Source organism: Acanthochromis polyacanthus, chromosome 11, assembly GCF_021347895.1.
Source record: "Acanthochromis polyacanthus isolate Apoly-LR-REF ecotype Palm Island chromosome 11, KAUST_Apoly_ChrSc, whole genome shotgun sequence".
Classification (NCBI taxonomy): domain Eukaryota; kingdom Metazoa; phylum Chordata; class Actinopteri; family Pomacentridae; genus Acanthochromis; species Acanthochromis polyacanthus.
This window is the reverse complement of record NC_067123.1, coordinates 30,209,403-30,231,191: the sequence shown is the minus strand read 5'-3', so window position 1 is coordinate 30,231,191 and position 21,789 is coordinate 30,209,403. Positions and strand designations below refer to the sequence as shown.

The window sequence follows — 21,789 nt, the reverse complement described above, 5'->3', positions numbered from 1 at the left end:
GTTATTCTTTCTAATATACACTCTATTGATATATCAAGATTGAAATCTGTACAACAACCATGGTAGGATTTTGATTTTGTCTAGGCGAAATCAAAATTCTAATTCTGCCTAGGCGGATTTAAAATCTGTCTCTATTTTTGTTTTATAGATTTTTCTCATTTTCTTCTATGTTTGCATATATATATACACACACACACACATACATATGTGGATTATTTTTGTTTATTTTTTAAAAATGTTTTGCTCATTTTTTTCTATATTTGGGTCATATAGACTAAAACAAAAAAAACTGTACCTTGATGCAACTACAGTTTTGACTGGTTTTAACTATGAGAGTGCAGAGTTCTAAATATAATCTGTTGAATCCAGCAACACCTGGACAGCTTGTTTTTAGAGGTTAACACAAGAAGTTGAGCTTTTATTGGAGGCAAAAAGTGAAATAGGACAACACTATTTATTTAATTTCTGCCAGTATGTTCAGAATGTTGGTGTAGATCTGTAATTTTCTGTCCTAATTCTCTAAGGATCTGTAAATAGTGGAATTTAAATAATTCAAACACACTATAAACTGCCTCTGGCCATTTATGCTACACTGCAGCTTTTCTTATTGGTTGCAGTTTTCTAATAAACTTTCTACAGCTCCTGAGAGACGCTGCAGTTTGCATATCTTTTAATGCTTGATTGTTTAACTGTTTTTGTATAGTTTATTTTTAAAAAATCTGACTACAAAAATGTGAAATTGACTCATTATTTTAACACCCTGCATTTATTTCTTTAAAAATGCAGCTTTATTTATATTTTGGGCCTCATGTTTTCCAGTGTGTGGTTTATTTTCTCTGTAGTTGTGTGTGAATTAGGTCAGACTAATTAGCATTTTTTAAGTTACAGCTGTTCCAGTTTTTTTCTTCAGTCTGATTACATAATAAACCTGGATTTATTGCATAAGTGGAGCTTTAATTTTAAGTAATTTCATCCGTTCCATCTCTGGGTTTTTTTTTAGTTTTGCTCTTTCGTATGCAAAGTTAGTTTAGCACATTTCAAACACAAGTAAATTAAACATTTTTAACACAAAACCACCAGTGGGGTAATAAAACAGGTGGTTAAGTGGGAATGGTGACATTCTTAAAGGATGAGGCTGGTAAGTGTATATTTTCATTAGCCAAATATAATCCCACGATTAGGGCCAAAACCATCAATGTGTACTCTGTCTCTCTGTGTTTCATCAGCTTCTCTGTAGCGCTCGGCCCCAAGGCTATTTCAGCAGTTTTATTTTTGAAAAAGGCTAAACAATCTCCCATGACAGCTGGACACTGTAGTTTTTAGCAAAGGTCACACTAGCAGCAGTAAATAGAGCATTTGTTGGGACTATTTTTAGCAGCGGATGGAGCGCTTTAATGAACGGATGGTTAGTCCATCATAATTAAATAATTTTGAGCTATGCACTGTAAGCATGATTCAAACACAGTCAGCTCAAAGTAGCAAATAAATGTCACCAAAAGAGATTGTTAATACTTTAGATGTGTATTATTTTCAATAAAATGCCCCAAATAAGGGCAAAAAACTGTTTTCTGTCTCTCAATATTTTCCAACAGCTTCTCAGCCCCAAGGCTATTTATTCTTGTTTTATATTTATGTATTTAAAGAATATTTTAGAATTTTGCGATATAGAAAGAAAATTAGGTTTAACTGTAGCAACTGTCAAACAAATGCAGCTGAAAATGCTTTACATAAGAAACTAGTAAACAAGTTAAAGGTGACCAAACCCCCACAAAAATGTTCTTTCAGAATGAATAAATTGAATTCTTATTACTTTGACTAGAATGCCATGCATTAGGTTATAACCATCAACATGTAGATATTCTGTCTCAATACTTTCCAACGGTTTCTCAGCCTCACGGCTATTTATTCTGCTTTTTCCTTTCTTTTCAAAAGTGAATTAATTTCCGACATTAGCCGGACACTTTAGTTTTGAACAAATGTCACTCCAGCTGCAATAAATAGCACATTTGTTGGCACTATTTCCAGCAGCGGATAGTTGGTTGGCCCATTTAAACTGAATATTTTTGAGTTTTTTATTATAGATAGCAAAGAAAACTTAGGTTGGGCACTTTTCAAACATAGTTAGTTTACATAATTCATGAACACAACAGTTAAAACTGACAACAGAACCTACTAACCAACAACATGGACTCGAACAACAGTTTAAGTATTTAAAAAAAAACCACAAGTCCAGCAGGGGAATGTGCTTTGGGCAAACTGCTTGATCAGTTTTATTATTTAAGAGTGAAGTGATGGTAGGACAGATAGCAGTAATTCTAACAAACCATAAAATAAAGCGTCTTGATGATTGTCATATAGGCGTGTGATAACAGCCGGAGCGGTCTTTATCTGTCTTTTAATCTCTGGTAGTTTTATGAACTGATATGAAGTTAGACGGGCTCGTGGTAGCTGAGATTAAACAATGCTGTTAATTGTACTAATTTCCGCTCTCCATAACCGCAGGCTGAGGAGCCGAGCAGCACCGCAGGGCCGGTGGAGGTTTGAGTCCGCCCTACCGGTGTGGTGAGGCGGTCACACTCCAGCTGCTCTCCCCTCAGTCTGCCTGGACCTCCTCACCCTGCGCGAGACCCCGTTTTCTTTTGTGATCCTCTCGAGCGCCTCGCGGTGTGCTGCTGCCGCTCGGTCGCGCGCACTCTCGCACGCGCATCTGCAGAATCCATGCAGCTCCTCCTTAAGGGGTCGCGCGGTGACTGAGAGCCCCCAGCCCCTCCTCTCCCTCTTCCCCCCCCCCCCCACCCCCCGGCTCCTCCTGCGCTCGCCCCGGCACCGATTGTTGACAAAAGACGGTGCGAGACGGAGCGAAGGAACCCAGAGCCCCGGTACCGATGAGCAGAACTCCACGTTAACTTGACTCCTCTTCCTGGAGGAGGACGGGATCCAGACGGCGGCGGCTGAGGGAGGACGAGGACTCTCCCGCTCCGAGAAAACCGTGAGTCACAACGGGCTGCTTTGTGTCCGATCGCATGTAGCCGAACGTTAGCAGCACTGCGGGGTCGGTCCCCTCCTCCCCGCCGCCCCCGTGTGATCCGGTATCATATGATGCTCATTTGTGTGTGTAGCCCGGGGCACGTTATGACAGCTTTCCGTCTCTCTTTGTGTCTTTGTGTGTCCCCTCTTCGGAAGGTGTGGCCGAGGTGATTCGGTGGTGGTCGGACCGCAGCAGGCCGGTGTGAAGTGGACCCACTCCTCCTCTTCCTCACCTCTCTCCTTCCTGAAAACCGCCCGTATTTACCGACTAAAGCAGGGGCCAAGATGGGTCAGTGGCTGTGAGAACCAGCGCCAGACCAGCGTCGCTGGAGGAGGCGGCGGCCTTGGCCAAGTCTATTCAGCCGGGAATGGTGTGAGCTGAGACGACCAGGCAGTCTGGATCTGACCGGGGATCCATCCTTCCCCCGGAGCCTCCGCGGCTCCAAGCCGCGTCCTGAGCCCTCCAAAATGGGGAAGTGCGACGGAAGATGCACGCTGCTGGTGATATGTTCACTGCAGTTGGTAAGTGTGCATGTTTGTGTGTGTGAGCACGACTTTACTCACTCACCAAGAAGATATAATTAGAGCACACTACACTTTGTAATCAGACATTTTTGCCCAGCCTTTCTGTACAGTCACTCTAAAAACAGCAGCTCTGAGCTGCAGCTGCTGGGGTCCATGTCACATTACAGGGAGAGTGTATGTCTTTGAAGCAGGGGCCACAGGGCAGGGGGCGCTTTGGTGTCAGGGTGGTCTATGTTTGTAAAGAGAAGGGTGATAGTTTAATTCAGGCAAAACCATGTGAATGTTAAGCACAGACAGGACAAGGAGGCCCTGTTCACCATCTGGTCTCCATTCTGGAGTTAAAGTTAGATGTTCTTTGTGCTCTCAGATAGCTTGAGACTACCCCTGTAAAATGTAATAAGTGTGTAATAAGAGTCGGCATCATCTGTTCCTGCAGTGATTGTGATGCAGGTAGAAACAGCAGCAGGGAGAGTGGGCTAGTAGTCGAAGCCATTGTTTGCTGGGCTGATGAGTTGTTGTGCAGCAGGGGGATTTGGCCCATAGATTCTCATTCGTTTGGCGGAGCTTTTTGGGGGTGCTCCTCTTTTTACAGTCTCTGGACTGGCTGGTGCTCCAGGCAGTTACCATGGAAACAACTGCGGCAGACCTGTGTATGTGTGTCCTTGTCACTGTCTGTGTGTGTGCGTGTATCTGGTGTGTGTGAAACCTTGATTACTTGTGTGTGTTGTGTTTCATTTGCATATGTGCTCACTTACGCGTGCTGGTTCTCTAATGTGCAAATGTGTGTGTATACATCTGACCCCTCCCCCCTGCCCCCCAGGTGGCAGCCCTCCAGAGGCAGGTGTTTGATTTTCTGGGCTACCAGTGGGCCCCTATTCTGGCCAACTTCCTGCACATCATGGCCGTCATCCTGGGCATGTTCGGCACCGTGCAGTTTCGCTTCAGATACCTCATCTTTGTGAGTATATCCATCGCATCCCACTGTGGTCACACTTCCTGTTTACTAACAGCTTTACTTAACCATGTGTGTAGTTACTTTCACACAAATACTGACCCCTGTTTCGCAGTATGCAGTTTGGCTGGTTCTCTGGGTGGGTTGGAACTCCTTCATCATCTGTTTCTACCTGGAGGTTGGAAACCTGTCTCAAGTAAGTTGTAGTATTTGTGCGACAAACAGCACTTTTGCGCTTTTTCTTTAGTACTGAAACAATAAGTCAATTCATAGCTTTGTCAGTCATTTAACAATCAATTAAACTTTCAAATGACTTCTGCACCTTTATGGTTTGTCTTGAACCAAAGCTGTGTTTACTTGCAACTTCTCATTATAGCCTGCATTTTGTCAGGCTGGTACCAGGTTATTGTAAAAGTAAACTCTTTGTGGCATTAATTATTGTTTTATTTTGGCATATTTTAGAGACCTGAGTAAGTATGTCTTTTCTGTAATTTTACCCCCAAATTTACCCAGCAGGTCCTTATTTAGGGACTGCTTTTGTCCAATATTCCGCATTTTTCTGATTATCAGTATTTTATTTGTTTGTTTATTTGACCAATTCATGATGAATGAATTCATAAATGTGCTACTTTGGCTCTGATGCATCCACTATGCTGAGACAAATCCCTATGTGATTGGGTACATGTCATGGGTAATAGCCGGTCATTACTGAGTGGTACATCTTTACTTAAACATGTGCAAAACATCACTAAACAAAGGCATTTTGAAAAAGTTTTGTGGTAGAGTTAATTGATTTTCATTTTCGCTGCAGATGTGTATTTGTTCCAAATATTGTTTTCCTTGACTACTAATAATCTGTATCATTATTTGTGCATTCATGCATGTGTATGTGTCTGTGTGTTATCAGGACAGAGACTTTCTCATGACTTTCAACACATCCCTTCATCGTTCGTGGTGGATGGAGCACGGTCCCGGTTGCCTGGTAACGCCAGTGCTGGACTCCCACATGGCCCCTGACGACCACCATGTCATCACCGTATCTGGGTGTCTCCTTGACTACCAGTACATTGAGGTGTTGAGTTCAGCCATTCAGGTCCTTTTGGCTGTACGTATCTTAACACTCAAGTAACTTTCTGTTGCATTGATTTTTGAACACCAGCACAGCACTGAAATTTTACAAACGCTGTATAAGACACAGTATTGTGCTGACCCTCCACAGTGCGCTAAAACATTTCTGTGAAATATCAGACAGATACTCTTAAGTCAGCAGTGACTCAGCTTATACAACAACAGTCATCTTATATCTGACCATCTCTTCTCCCCGACAGCTCTTTGGCTTCGTATACGCCTGCTACGTAAGCAAAGTCTTCCAGGACGACGAGGACAGCTGTGAGTGCTTTCGTCTTCCGCCTAAGAGCTTGTTGATTGTCTTCTAACGCCTTGTTTAGCTGATTAGGTTTACTTGTCATACTGCCGAAAGTGCTTTTGTATTAGAGATCCGTGGCTCTGGCTGTGAGTGATGCTATCGCCTCGTTTCCTCCTGCATGAGTCATGCCTAGCGTTATCTCTGCAAAGGATTCCCTCTGGGTGATCTGAGCTCTCCATCTGCGGGGAGTATTAGAGACGAAATTCCCGCCATGAGATTGTCCGTCTGTATGCTGGCTGGTACTTGTCTGTTGACTTGGGTGTGCCATCTGTGTGTCTGAATGATTTTTCCCGCGTGTGTTTTACTTGCAGTCAATAGAAGAAATTAGGTTCTGTAACAAGGAGCTTGATGAAGAGGAAGGCCATGCTGTGTCTGTGATAGCAGGCTGTCATAATCACATGCATGTGTTCACATAGTGGCAATGATGAAGTCCAACCAGTATTGATTTTTTAAGGCCTTTATCAGTCAAGCATCCCTTAAATTTGTTATTTTGACCAACCTATGTACAAAGTGAGACATTACACAGTGCAGAAAAGAAATTGTTAGCACATTTTAATGGAAAAACCTGCCTTTCTTGCTCCTTATCAGCTGACATACAGTATACACCGCATACCAGTATCTGTGCAATAAGCTAGTGACAGCCAAGGCTTTGACTTAGTTTTCTTAATCTGTCTTGCATGCTTTATTGCAAAACATGTGTAACGTGTTGTAAATTTAGCAAATCCCGGGGATATTTTCACTGTGCTTATATTTCATCTTAAAATATAATGCAATAATCCAACATTTCTGGAAAATATCTTGCCTCTGGAGAAAACAGTGTATCAATGTAGACAATCTGGACTGTTTTCTTTATCAACCGGTTTCTCGTACATTTGTTCCCCGAATTGATTGAAAAAGATTAGAACAATGCATCAGTGATACGGAGGCAATGACAGAGATGATGTATCGGGGGGATATATTGGTAATGCATCTCTGCAGATACTGATGTCACAGTAGGTTTGCAGTATTATGAAGCTACACTGAATATTTTAGATGATACAATCTGATGCCTTCAGGTATTAAAACACAATCTGTTCTCGAAAGACAACACTTGGAATGATGTCATCTCTTTTCTTTCTCTCTCTCTGAAGTTGACTTCATTGGTGGGTTCGACTCTTATGGCTACCAGCCTCCTCAGAAGTCCTCTCATCTGCAACTGCAGCCTCTTTACACGTGAGTAATAAATAAAACATCCTCCAAATTAATAAAATTTTAATGTCTTTATTTTTTGATCTTGTTGTTTGTCTTTAAAAGGGCACTCCAAGAGTTTGGTACTGCAATTTTATAAAGTTGGGCGACTCAAAAGAGACTCATTTTTAAAAAATCATTTTAATTTTCAAAGTAGCAGAGGTCAAAATGTCCTGACGAGATGCTGTATGGCAAACACTGGACCCTATATTGCCTAAAATACAACATAACAGCATCTTTGTCTAGTCTTTAAAACTCCAAATCTCCCATTTTATACCACAGTTTTTCTCTTTAAAAAGTTTCTCTGTAACTACTGATTATTTTCAATGCTGAGAAATGTGTTGATTGTATTCTTGATTAATTAGTTGGTTGTTTGGTCTACCAAATTCCAGAAAATGATGAAAAATGTTATTTTTTGGTTTTCCAAAGCCCAAAATAATGTCCTCAGATGACTCTTTTTGTTCACAACCCAAAGATATTCAGTTTCCTGTCATAAAGAAGTTAAGAAACTGGAAAATATTCAAATTTGAGAAGCTGGAATCATTGAATTTTGACTTTCTCATTCCCAAAAATATACTTCAACTGGTTAATTGATTGCCAAAATCAAAATATTTAGGAATAAGTTTAATAGTCATCAACTGATTGATTGATCATTGCAGCTGTAAAATGTTTACAAAGCTTCTTACACAGTCACCTAAAGATATTATGAAAGTGTTGATCAGTATGATGGCGAATAACTCAGCGTCATGAGTAAAATCGATGGCGCGTCCCTTTTATGTAGTCATATCAAAATGCAGTATATTGTATCATGAATGTCTGGCTGTAAATCCTCCTCATGTCCTCTCTGCATCCCAGGGCTGGTTAAACCGTTGCTAGCGCCCCCTTCAGGCCAAACCCTGATGGTGTCACTGTGGATGGAAAGTGGCGGTCGCCCTTGATTACACTCACTCTCTTTGTCACAGTTTACCTGAGGAATGGACTTAAAACCCCACCCAGAGGGACAGGTGTATGTGCGTGTGTGCATGTGTGATTGTGTCTGACAAATACAGCCCTGAATAAGAATGTACAGAGCTCAGGGAAGAAACCAGCATGCCAGATGGTGCGGTGAGATGAAGGAGACCCGGCGGAGGGCAGAGGAGATGCAGAGAACAAGAGCTGGGACACGTCTGTCAAATCACCGAAGACACAGTTCACTAAACTGCCAGCTCTTAACACTCCCATTCGCGCGCGTGTGTGTGTGTGTGTGTGTGTGTGTGTGTGTGTGTGTGTGTGTGTGTGTGTGTGTGTGTGTGTGTGTGTGTGTGTTTGTGTGTGTGTGTGTGTTTGTGTGTGTGTGTACTTGTGTAACTCCACAGGACTAGCTGGTGCTTTGTGGTTGCACCCTGGACTCTTACCACTTGGTGCCCCTGTGGATATTTTTCTTTTTTTTTGGGTGGGTGCTCCTGTGTGTGTGTGTGTGTGTGTGTGTGTGTGTGTGTGTGTGTGTGTGTGTGTGTGTGTGTGTGTGTGTGTGTGTGTGTGTGTGTGTGTGGGGATGTGGGGATGTGGGTGGGGTCACATAATAAAAAGAGGCACAGCTCGTACCTGTTGTCGTTTTAGAATGTGGTGATGTCGAACTAGAGCAGTCTTATGATTCCCGTTCCCAAAGCCATCTCTCCTTCCTGCCGTGCTATTAAAACCCACTGTTGACATTTAGGCTTTTCACCTCACAGCCCGGGCCTGTGGAGGTAATAAACCGGTGGCTGGTGGAGTGGAAAGGGCAAGGACAAGGCTGGTGATATATATGTTTATTACTGTCAAAAAATCCCATGAAAAGACCAAAACAGTCAATGTGTTGTCCTGTCTGTGGCACTTGAGCCCATTTGTTCTTTTTTATTTTTTAAAAAAGAACAAATTATTTCCTACAGCAGCTGGACACTGTGGTTTTTTAGCAAAGGTCACCCAGACAGATGTAGTGATTGTAAATTTACTGGGACTATTTTCAGCTACGGATATGCTGAAGTTTTGAGAAGCGGGCCGGTCGGTGTGTGCGATTGATTCAGAATAAACTACAATGTCCAAGTTTCCTGTAACAAAGGAGTGTCATCCAGTGCAACGGTTCGGCTGATGGATGGGTTTTTAATAGCTTTGGACAAAAATAGAGCGGTATTGCATAGAGGGAAAAGCTATATCAGGCTTTGGCTCTGGAGATGGTATCAATTCCTGATTGGTTTTGGTTTTTACATAAGATTTGATCACAGTTAAATAAAAAGAACAACAGAATATCACCAGCCTTATCCCTCAGAAAATCAAGTCAAATATCCAGGTTATTTTGTTTTCAGGTAAATAAATTCAGCCTGTTGTACATGTGCCACTTTTGATTAGGGATGCAGATGGCTTTGGGATCAGGCATTAGTGTGTCTATGGGGGTGGGTGGGAGCAGTGGGGATACTGTGCATGTAAATAACCAGCCAATGATTGTTTTGTTGGTTCCATTTAGAATAAAAGGGGGTTGCATTAGTGGGCGGGTGGGAGTCGGGGGAGTGGGTTGCACAGCAAAGTTTTACTTTGTACCTGTTTCTCTTGTTCTCTCTTTTTGCGTATCCTCACGCTACTTTGTTTTAACCCATCTGCAGCTAATATTCTCCATTATCATCTCACTAACGACATAGGCCCTGAAGCTCATTCGCTGCTCAGAGCATAGAGATAAAGGAGGATAAAGTGCGTACATAGTGAAACGCCCTGAGTGGTTTTTGTAGATGTAACTGGAGACGTGAAGAGGGAAGGAGGGAGACAGGTATGATGAAGACCTTATTGGGTGTAAGATGAAGTTTGAAATAATAAAAATACACTTTCTACATTAAATTCTGCTGTCATCTGTCACTGAGAGTGTCCGAAGGTTTATTAAATTGAATGCTTTCATTCCTTGATTACATATTAATATTGGGATTATGAGGTACAGTATTTTTGCCAGATTAGTTTAGAGGATTATAGAAATAATGCACTCTAGTGAGCTGATTTTCTACAGTGAGGATTAGTTTGTCAAACAATGTGATAAATGTCACAGAAAAACAGTAAAATATTACAAACAGCAGTGCAATATTCATGAAGGGAGTTCTTTTATCACTGCAGTGGTAAAGAGTGACCTTTTACTTCCATTAATTTTTAAGTGTTAAATTGATATTCTGCGGGGATGATGAAAATAATGTCATGATAAATCCATAGAAAGATCACATAGAAATAAAGTGCTTTTTGTTTAGAATTACAAAAAAAGTACCTGCAGTCCCTTTTGCCAAAATGTTATTCTGTGTTAATAATAACTAGCAAAGTATTGATCGAAATTTAAAATGTTAGATTACGATTTGGCATATTATCTGATAAAAGGGCAAAAAAGTGAACAAAACAGTACAACAAATAACCAGTAGTGGAAAGTAACTTTGTACATGTATTTATAATTTTCAATTACTTAAATTTTACTTCAGTATTTCTATTGCCTGCTACTTTATACTTGTATTTCACAACAATTCAGGGGCAAATATTGTCCCTTTCACACCACTACTATACATTTATTTGATAACTTTAGTTACCTTACAGATTCAATACAAAATATAACAAAATAGATCACAATGTAATATTCTGTGTTAATTAATGAATTCCCAATGGAAAATTCCCAAGCTATACCCAACAGATAACCCATGAGTCTATCCCAGCTTACTCGGGCGAAGACAGGGGACACCCTGGACAGGTCACCAGTCTGTCGCAGGGCTACATACATAGACGAACAATCCCACTCGCATTCACACCTACGGGCAATTTTAGAGTAATCAATTAACCTCAGCATGTTTTTGGACTGTGGGAGGAAGCCGGAGTGCCCGGAAGAAACCCACGCATGCTCAGGGAGAACATGCAAACTCCATGCAGAAAGATCCCAGGCCCACCCCCGGATTCGAACCAGGGATCGTTCTTGCTGCAAGGCGAAAGCGCTAACCACTACGCCGCTGAGCAGCCCCAATCCAGTTATATTAATCTGAAATGAGCCATTCTGAAGAAGGTGCATTTTACTTCTCGTACTCTAAGTACATTTGGATTTTATCTTGTGTGTAATTTCACTATAGTACACATTTAAATTCATGTGTATTTGTACACTCATTCGGATATATGTACTTTTACTGTAGCTCAAGATCTATGTCCTTCTTCCAACTTTGCAAGTGGCACATGCAAGTTTCAAATTTAGTATTTTAACGCTGCAAATGTGTTTAAGATGCAAAAAAATAGATTGGTCTTGTTTTATATACCTTGTATGTCTAAAAATAATATAAGACTTCATATGCATACTTCACAGATAAATAAATTTGTGTGTGTTTAGTTCAGGATGACTGGTCTATGCATATACAACAGTCCAAGGACTGTCCACATGGTTGCCATAGATTTTCATTAAGGGCAGCCATTATCTCCTGTATCCGCATTACGTCATACACACACCAGTTCAGGACAGTTTTCCTCCCGGTCTGCAGCCTCGGGGTCGCCGTTGGCACATTCCCAAAGGTCCGCTGGGGTATTTTGGTTTTGTGGGCCACACTCTCTCCACCCTGTTCACACCGACCGCTTACATTCCGGAGGTGTAACAGAGCGTCCAGCAGACACACACACACACTGGCCGTGTGGCGCAGCACGTTGCCATGGCTGCCAAGCACCCCGTTACCGTAGAGACCCCGGTACACTGTGGACAGCCCTCCGCGACAAAATCATATAATATCCCCGTATAATAATGTATAATATCGTCATTTTTGCACAATTTTACCACTAAATAGCATATATACAATTTTAAATATTTTTCTTGTGATATTGCAAATGTATGTTATTATAGCTCTTTTCACTTCCATTATACAGCGAATATCTGTTTACTTATTATATAGTTTTCTTCAGCTGAAAAACATGCGAATTAGGTCAAAACACAACCCCTGATAAAAACCCCACACAATACAAATACTCTACACACACATAACAAAGGGACCGGTCCGGTGTGACCCTCCCTCCTCTCCCGGTTGGCGCAATGAACCGTACGCTCTCGCTCATCCTTTCCCGTCATGCAGCGCTGTTGCCTGCTCCTCCGTCGAGCCGCCATGTTGTCGGAGTGAAAGCCTGGGGTGTCAGAGAGAAACTGGGGCCGAAATCCGCGACCATCCACCCTCTCCGCCGGTGAGTATCGCCTCGTCTCCGGTCGCGGTAGCACGGGACATGAGTTATCCACCTACCGGTGCCGGTATTGTCGCTCTGGCGGCTCTGAGAGCAGCTAAACGGGAGTATTTTTGCGAGGCTGTAGCGGCTGCCTCCCTTTCTGCTGCCTGCCTCCTTCCTCCCGTTGTGTCGGTCTTCCGCTCCAGACAGCTCTCGGGCCTTTGTTAGCATCCGCGTCACCGGGACCTGTGGGGCTCCGGACTCGGCAGACAGGTGGAGACCTCCGGGGGTTTATTAATAACATAATAATGATGTTAGGAGGCTGCTGCCGCCGTTAAAAACATTGCGTGAAGCCTGTGTTTAGCCACCGGTTCGCCCGGGCTGAGCTTGTGTCGGGAGGCCGTGTTATTGTTGGTAGACATAGGCAGTGGACCCTCCATAACAGATCCCAGGCTGGCGTGAGTGGCGGCAGATGCATGTATAGGAAACCCCCGGTAATTGTCACTACCGTTTTTCCATCACATATTGTGTTTGGTTTTGATGTGTCATGTCTGCTGGGGGAGAAGTGTCTGTCTGTGTTGAGACACCTAACGTTATCTCCTGCTAGCTGCAGGTTGCCTGCTCGTATTGTCACACCCCTGTCTGTGCCCGGTATGCGGTGGATTGATCCCCGGTATTGAATGATTAACCCAGTTAGACTATGGAACAGTGTGCCTGAGTTAAACTTGGAGCACACCGAGCCGTGTGCGCCTCTCTTAGGGGAATGGCCGTGCCGTGTGGTGGATTTCCGGGTGTTTCTCAGCCGGATTTCGAGCGCTAGCAGAGGAATAAAGAGCTAACATTTCCTTATTGCTGAATGAAGAGTGCAGCAGGAAAACAAAGGCAGCACTACACATGTGAACGATCAGTTGGCAGGCTGGTTTGTTTGTGTCTTATGGGACTGTTCAGTCGGTCAGCTCGTGGTTTTGTCTTTGTGCAGGGGGGTGTGTTGCATAGTGGTTACAGCAGAGAAAGCTGCATGTGTTTGAGGATTCATAGTGTCAGTGTCTGGCACAGGTAATTACTGTATATGGCTCAGTGTAAAAGGAACTGCTTGTAATTTCCTCATGGCCTGTAGGGACACTAATGTGAAACTGCTAATTTTAACAGAGATTAGAGATTGTTGGATAAGAGAGGCTGTAAAATACAAATTATATCCCTCTGACTGCTGCAAACCAAATGTTGCCCATGACCGCCAAACAACTTGCATATTTCTTGGGTTTACCACTTTGCACTTAATGACAATCTGCCCTTCAGTCATGACCCAAGTTGAATAAGAAGGTTCTTTTGAAAAAAGAAAGACCACCAGTTTGTTCATTTCTTGTCAGGCGAAGTCATTGACCTCCTCTGTGCTTGCCTGACTATTAAAGTCCCGCCATTTATGCAGTGCAGGTTTCAAAAGAGCACCTAACTTTGACCAACACAGTGTAGGCGGCTGTAGTTAATGACGCTATTAAACTTTATTGGGTTTGATTAAGTGGTGTGTCAAAGTTTTTATTAAAATAAATATATTGGATCTGATTGTAATTGTTGGACAGCAAATTGTAGTTTTATGACTTGATACATCACTGATTATATTTATGTTGCTACAGCATTACAACAAGGGGTTTGCATGCTTAAGACCAGACTTAGTTACCACTTTATTAGGTACACTTAAAGTCATGTAGTCAATACAGCAACCCGGCCCTAAATTGAACCTTTACAAAGGTGGTCATTTTTTGTGGGAGCTGTTATGAAGAGATGTGATTTCAAATTGTGGCCAATTTGGAGGCTGTAGATTGTAGTGCTGTGTACGTGTATTGTAATAAGTTTCTCTTTCCATTTTTCTACTTAAGGACCATCAGTTTGTCTTCACATCTTTGCAAATAAAGTCACTAACCCCCCTTGTGTAAATGGAACTTTATAGGTTCACTTATGCAGCTCAGTGTGTTGGAAAATGTGTTTAGTTAGCTTACACCAGTGCCATCTAATACAAGGATGTTGTTGTTTATGACACCGTTGAACTTGATTCTGTTGGATTAAGTAATGTTTATTATTTTAATAAAATAAATATATGGAATGGATAAAATATTGAACTCATACCACAAAAATTTTAAACCAAGACTGAACTTTGTGATCTTGAAAGTAGGATTTTATTGCACGACTCGTGTATGAAATGAGTGTACCCAATAAAATGACAACTGAATGTGTACTCTTGTGATGAGGCTGCACCCATGTGAACTTCTGTAGTGAGCAGCAGGATTGATCTGCCGCCACGTTGCACCCAAAGCCATGCTTTTTTGTGGTTTCATAGCAAACACATGTCTACAGAGAGAACACCTTGATCCAGAGAAGGCTAACTAATCAGTGACCTGTAGTATATTCAGATTACTGGGATGTTAGTCTGAATACTGGTTATGGGTGAGAAGTGTGTAGAAGTTTCACAGGTTTCCTGTTCTTTTGTCTTTGTGGTCCATGTGATGGCAGTTCATACAAGTCTTTGGTTTCAGTAAAAGTACAGAGTGGTGCAGTGAAGTTGACAGTATGTCACGCTGCTGCAGATAGGCAGGTCAACAGTTAACTCATCTGTTGCCAGGGTTGGCTTGTAAAGCGATTCTCTATTTTATATCTGTATCTGTTATCCCAGCTCTTGTTCTGATTATCGGCAATTAAGTAGCTTTAATAATGGGCTGCCACTTGGCCCCAAGACTGTTAGACCTACAGTATGATTAACATTGGTGCTGTCTCTTATGTGGCTGCAGTCCACAAACTTGAGCATGTACTGTACACCATTTTCAGGGGAGTCACAGATTTAATTAATGGCTGTTAAACTATTGAAGCGAGTTCTTGGTTCAACTTTTATGGTTATTGTGGCTTGTGGTGCTGTTGAATTGTACTGCGTTATACTGAGATGTGTTTCCAATGTTTGGCCTTACTGATTGGAATACAAATATATTTTGGCCTTCATGAAGGTAGTTTTTATTGCAGTGCAGTTGTTTGATTTAGCAAATAAACTGGCAGCCAAGTGTGGCTTTGCATGCAGTAGTCGATGTATTTTTGCATCTCTGTTGTGTTGTCAAATGTGGGAGGCTGCTCCTATTCTAAAATCACTGAATGAAATTTGGCTCCATTCAAATGTAAAAACATGACTTGGTTGTCTCATTAATGTAGGAATGATTTATGAAAAGAGCTACAGAACTGTGGCCCTGACTTCACAAAATAACACACAAATGATGAGATTTCTTTTACACTGTTTGTCTGCATCCACCTCTGTTTTTATAACCTTATATTGTTAATGTATAGAAAGTGGATCATAGTTTGTCTTTGTCAAAGTTTAATTGCTGTGAACTTTAGCTACTAAAGTACAAGTCAGCATGCTGGCATAAGACCTTAAATAAAAGTTCACTCTATAAGTGCTGTTGTTTGATATTGATTTTATTATTAAGACGTGATGCATCGCTGACTGTTTGCTGCTGCAACACAACAAAAGGAGGTTTGCATGCTGAAAACCAGATTCACCTACCAGTTTATTAGGTACGGTTCAACAAATGGAGTCAATGCAATGGTCCTTCATTAAATGTATCTTTACAAAAGTGTAATTTTTTGTGGAACCTGTTATAGAGAGGCGAGATGTGGGTTCAATATTGGGATCATTGTGGAGATTGTAGGTTGTGGTGCTGTGTAAGTGTATTGCAATAACCTTGTCACTTCTCATTTATGTACTTGGAGCAGATTTGCTTTTAATCTACAGCCTCCAATAAAAAATGAATATTAGAATCTGCATGATGGATTTATTGCAGGGGAATTGGTTTTTAGACTGCATTATTTTTAGGTAGGTACACCTTTTAAACTGTCACTTGTACTTGCAGTCCACAGGGCCTCTTATGAATAAATTCTGCATTAAACTGGTCAGAACTTATCAGACATTTTATTTGCTCAATGTCTTTACCCGGTATGCCATGGATTGTGTGTGACAGTTGTATCTCTCTCCGGACAGGCTGTGGTGGAATGAGCAGTGTGTGTGTGTTGAAGAGGAAAGCAGTGCTCTGGCAGGATTCATTCAGCCCCCACCATAGAAGTACATCTCCCAGCATGCCCGTGGTGCTGAGCAGCGGAGGACATGCCCCTCCAACTGGGCAGACCCCTCAGGCCACACCCCCCAGCCAGCAGGTAATACCCACCACCCTGACACCCTCACACCTTTTATTCATTCATGAACAGATGCATCTGTATATTAATGGAGTGTTTCCACTGTTGGGGCCAGGAGGGTTAGTTGCACTGAGCCTTGTTGTAAACAGACATGATGGGTAGAGCTGCAATGCACATATGGGTAAAGTTGTTTACATGAGCCGCTAATGAAGCTCAGCTAACTCTGTGATAAACACATTATAGTTAGTCAAACTTTCTCACAATAGAGGCATCATGCTGGTTCGCCAATGGAAATATCTTAGTGTGAAGCGGCAACAGCAGATGTTCAGTTTACTGTAGCAGTAACTTAACACAGATGCAGTACAACTGAAACAAACAATGAATGAAGAATACAGTAAGGCACACTGGAGTGAGACGAAATTCCAAACAACACAAATTAAGGCAGAACGTTTAAAAACAAAAAGTACTGTGAGCTTAACACAGAGAGAATGTACAAACAGAAATTTCTCTCTTGTATCCAGTTAGTATCCACAATTTAGACGTTGAGAATTAAACGGGCACAGGTTGGCTGTGTTTGGCCCAGCTACTTAACAGCATCATAGTTTGGCATGACACGGCATTGGTGCAGTGTGGTAACACAGACTACTAGAAACACTGTATTATAAGAAAATCTCAGTGACTATTTGGCCATTCAGTCAGTGTTTTTGGTTGTTATTCCACAGCTATCCTGGTGTTGATAATGCTGTTACATTCCCCTGATCTTGTGAGTCATTGAACTATCCCTGTGCTTTTAGTTGCATTATCATACAATAGTTAATGGCAAATTGTCGAAACATATTAACCCACTTAGTTCTGAGCAAGTTTAACGTGTTACCAAGCTTCTCATGATGTCAAAGTACTTAAAAAGGGTTCAAGTGGGCTGAACTCATGCATCAATTCAATAAAAAACAGCCAAACAATGATTACAGTGGGTACATTGGTAAGAGATGATGAATCTGTAAATGTCCATCTATTTAACTTTACTAATTAGACCCTCCAGAAAAACGCGGACAAAAATCCTTGATTATGCAGGCTAAAATCCTTGATTATGCGAATAAATATGCAGGGTTTTTATGCCATTTTATGCGGGGAAATTGCGGAGAGTTGCACAGTATGCGAATAGTTGTGAAATATGCAAAAATATGCACGATTCACCTGCCGTCTGGCTGCGGAGGGATGTGTCCTCTAATCAGACACTGGGACTGCTGCGGGGTTACTGGACTGACAGCTTGTGCTTTGGGAGGGGGAGAAGCTCACAGCAGCACCTGCTGCTTGTTGAGGACAGTAGCTGCAGAATGACCCGAGTTTTCCTGTCAGTCTCCAAAACGGCAGAAAAAGTCGTTAGATTTATGGCTAGTCGCTTTAGACAAAAAAAAAGTCGCTAGGACGCTTTGGAAAGTTGCTAGATTTAGCGAGAAATTCGCTAAGTTGGCAACACTGGCACCACGCTCCGCATCAGCTCGTGCTTCTAGTGTGTGTGTGTGTGTGTGTGTGTGTGTGTGAATGCGCGAACTGATGACGTCAGGCCGGGCGTCACATAAAAACTCGCTCACAACTCCATTTATATTGGTTATAGTTTTCTCATTTTATGCGGAAATTGTGAAATGAAGCGGGACCCACATATTTCTCTTTTTTTTTCGTGGAAATATGAGATTCTTGCGGGAATTATGCGCTGTTTTGCGGGGATTATGCAGCCTTTTGGGAAATAATTGACCCCCGCATAATCAGCGGCATTTTGGTGATTAATGCGGGAATTCATGCGATCGCATAATCGCGTTTTTCTGGAGGGTCTAACTAATAAGCAACTGTTAGCAGCTGTATTTGTCTCATTCAGCATATTACAACAATAGAAAGGGTGCAGTCTGAAATAACCAATAAAGGTATAGTATTCATTCCAAGCTTTTTGGTCTTTGTATTTGATTCAGAACAGCTCATGAAATTATTGGAGCCTTATCTTACTAGGCTAAAGGCTGTTGCAGCACGTTGGCTGTTATCTGCTAACCAAACGATGCTAGTGAGGTCAGCCCTGCTTATATAGCTAGCATTGCTGGTATAATTAACACAGGGCATAATCCAAACCGACAAGAGCCTACTTCATCACTTCGATCCTCTGTTTGACAGCATTATGGCTTCCAAATAGTAACTTCTATACACACAGTGGTAATATTGTTCTACAAAGTTTGTTCTGTTTCTGGAAATAAAGCACAAATACTGTGCCATCTTAATAGAGACACCCAAGGCTGGCTAGTGACAAAAATAATCAGAAAATAGAAGTGGATGTCCTTTTCCACACTGACTGCCGAGTCATGCTGGAACAAAGCAATAATGCTGCAGATATGAGACTTGCTTGGTCAAAAAGTATGTCTTCACTGAGCGACTGCTGGCTGTAATGTTCAATATTTAAGTTGATTATGAATATGTTTCTCATGTCTGGCCTTTTTAGAAGATTGTTTTGTGTTGTATTTGTGAAATGCAGATTAGATTTTTCTTGGGTTTTGTAATTATAACAGAGTAAAATTGACAATAAGTCAGTGACCTAAAAAAAGAATGAATACCTGCTTTCTTATTAGATAGTAAATATATTAAGTATTTGATGGGTGTGGCTTCCTAGACAAGAGCATTTTGCATATTCCTGTTTTGTATAATTGTAGTCTCTTTTTTTTGTACTGTCTGTTAGAAAAAATAGCTGATTGATGTTGAGCTCTGGTTAATTTGGCTGTCATCTCTTAATATTCATGTATATTAGTTTATCTACATATTGCAAATGAAAATACTAAGTCATTGATTTAGAAAATATTTGCTAGATTATAATAGTTGTAGACATAATGGAATTACAGTAATACTTAGTAGTCAGCTAGCAATAAGTCTGTCTTTGTGGTTGTTAGTTGTTCTTTGTTAGCAGTTATTAGTCTTTCCAGAGTTATGTACTTTGTGTGATAAAACTGATCTGTAGTGTCCTGTACTAGCTGAATGGTAAACCGTGGGGTCATCTGAAATGTGGTGCCTCATTCTGATACCATCCTGCACTGCGATAGGCCTGAAGAATGTGGTGCTTCTGCTTCGACGGTGTGCGATGTGCAGTGGTTGCATAGCAAAGGAAACATTTTAAGGTCCCGAGATAATGTCAAGTGATAGTAAACAGTTATTTCTTGATAACAAGGTTAGTATTTTTCATGACTAATCCTGAAGAAAACCTTGTAGGTTTTCTGATAAGTAGCAATTTAGTCTGACTGACATCGTGGTTATGTCTTACTGCACGCTTTGCGTGTACAGCGAATGACTAAGCCCAGCTGTTTCCAGTACATGTTGACTGGCAGTGTTTTGTGGGGAAGTTTGTGTTTACCCTCAAAATGAGTAAGAAGGGAAGGTAATTTAAGATTTTCTGTTGAAAAGAAATTCTGCCTCTTATTTTGAATTTTAGAAAATAGGATGTTTCCCTAAATACCTTGGTCCACATCATGTTTTGTTGATGATGCAGAGTTTTAAAAAATGCACATTGTGATAAACTGAACCTCCTCAGTATGTGGTTTTACGGTTGGAAAGATGTTTGAATGAATAGTGTTTAATTAACTAGCCGAAAACATCGGATTGTTTCCACATGTGAATTATTGTTTTGATTTTTTTTTAACCTCCTGCAGATGAATCACGTAACTATTGTGGCAGAGATGTTGAAGAACTTGTATCCACTACTTATTCTCCATTCAAATTAAAACAAAACACTTCTTCATTTTTGCACAGAGACTTGAGTCATCTTGCTGAAAACAATTAATAGAGAATTTTGTTGTGTTGTCAATGTTTACATTTTTATTTTTTCACCCATAATGTTTCTACTAGTATGGATATTTGACTTTTCAGTTGCAGATTTCTGATGTGTTTAATCCACACGTATTTGAACTCAGATATGTTCAAATCTGTGGGTGTGTGTATTTTCCTGATAATCAAGTCTATAAAACGCTTGTGAATAATTTAAATCCTGCCTATACTTTTATTTCTCCAGTAATATCAGTCTGTGTGTGCTTGTGTGTCTCTAAGGGTGTGGCGGGCGCTGGACGTTCCCAGGATGATGCCATGGTAGACTATTTCTTTCAGCGGCAGCATGGCGAACAGCCCGGCAAACATCGCTGGCCCACTGGAGACAACATCCATGATAGCCAGGTTAGTTAGTGCTGCACAAATGATGACCGATGCAGCTGTAAAAGCTTCCTTCAGACATTAAAATGAATACATTCTCTGCCTGCAAAATACCGTTGTTGCTAACATGGCATAACATATGTGATAAAGAGAGAGTCTTTATTAGTTTGACTTTCCTTTTCATAGCCACTCAATTACATAGCACAGGTTTTAATTGACACCATTTGAACAATCTTTTCAGTGCAGTTTTGGCTTTTGTAGTGTTGGGGGCAAATCATTTCTTAAGATAATTACTAATTAACTTTGGTAATTAAACTCACCTTTAATTACCAAATTATTATACCAAACATTATGTTATGTTTAATAAATTGGCTGAGTATGTCAGGCATTTTTCTAATTCTTTTTCTTGTCTTACTGGGGTCTCTGTCTGCAGGTGCGATCCATGGACGAGCTGAACCATGACTTCCAGGCTCTGGCTCTGGAGGGACGCGCCATGGGAGAGGTAAGACACAGAAGCTGATGGTCTATGTTGTCAAGAAGATGACTTTGTAGCTTCAGTGCCTGAGCTTTTTAAAGGAGTATTTGGGTTGTAGTTCCTCACAGTATGCCACCAAAGTTTTTTGATTTCGAAATGTAGATTTAAAAGACTACTTTTAATGAGGCCAGATGCAGTATGTCAACACTTGACATGAAAATGGCTTCCCTGTATTTTGTAGCTTGATTTAATGTGTGATTGATGACCTGAAAAGAGTCAAACTTGAAAAACAGGAATTCCAAGGAAAAGGGAAAGAGTTTATTGTTTACCGGAAGACTTTTCACGTGAACAGATTGTTTATCCAGAGTATGGAGGTCTGAAAGACAAGAAGAGACTGAGCAGAGGTGCTTTTCTAATTTAAGCTGATTGGACTGACTGGTGTGGGTATTTATTTGATGACACAGGTAATGTTGGGTCATAGCTTAACATGTTTGTGTTTCATGTTGATTGAATATAGTTTTGCTGCTTATGAGGTTTAAAAAATTTCATTACAGTTTCACAGCTCCTAAATTTTCAAGTCCTTGTGCAGCCAAGAGTTTTTGCCCCCTATTACCATAAAATAGTGGTCACATTAGAAATAAAGTATTTTTACAATGAAAAGGG

At 41.1% G+C, this 21,789-nt stretch overlaps 2 protein-coding genes across 3 annotated transcripts in view; both read left to right on the top strand.

The window, feature by feature from the left end:
- Nucleotides 1-2,781: 2,781 nt before the first annotated feature.
- On the top strand, nt 2,782-10,001 carry nkain1 (sodium/potassium transporting ATPase interacting 1). The gene is made up of 8 exons (XM_022198676.2): nt 2,782-2,989; nt 3,184-3,549; nt 4,373-4,510; nt 4,620-4,700; nt 5,412-5,609; nt 5,833-5,893; nt 7,061-7,142; nt 8,013-10,001. The coding sequence occupies exons 2-8, from the start codon at nt 3,496-3,498 to the stop codon at nt 8,020-8,022; spliced, it is 624 nt and encodes a 207-aa protein (XP_022054368.1). The 5' UTR covers nt 2,782-2,989; nt 3,184-3,495; the 3' UTR covers nt 8,023-10,001.
- A 2,194-nt stretch (nt 10,002-12,195) lies between these two features.
- Nucleotides 12,196-21,789, top strand: part of pum1 (pumilio RNA-binding family member 1) — a 30,347-nt gene continuing 20,753 nt past the window's right edge. For both annotated transcript variants that reach the window (XM_022198679.2, XM_022198677.2), the window contains exons 1-4: nt 12,196-12,335; nt 16,330-16,502; nt 20,553-20,675; nt 21,085-21,153. In XM_022198679.2, the coding sequence (XP_022054371.1) occupies nt 16,341-16,502; nt 20,553-20,675; nt 21,085-21,153 (354 nt within the window). In that variant the 5' untranslated portion in view covers nt 12,196-12,335; nt 16,330-16,340. The remainder of the gene's footprint in view (nt 12,336-16,329; nt 16,503-20,552; nt 20,676-21,084; nt 21,154-21,789) is intronic.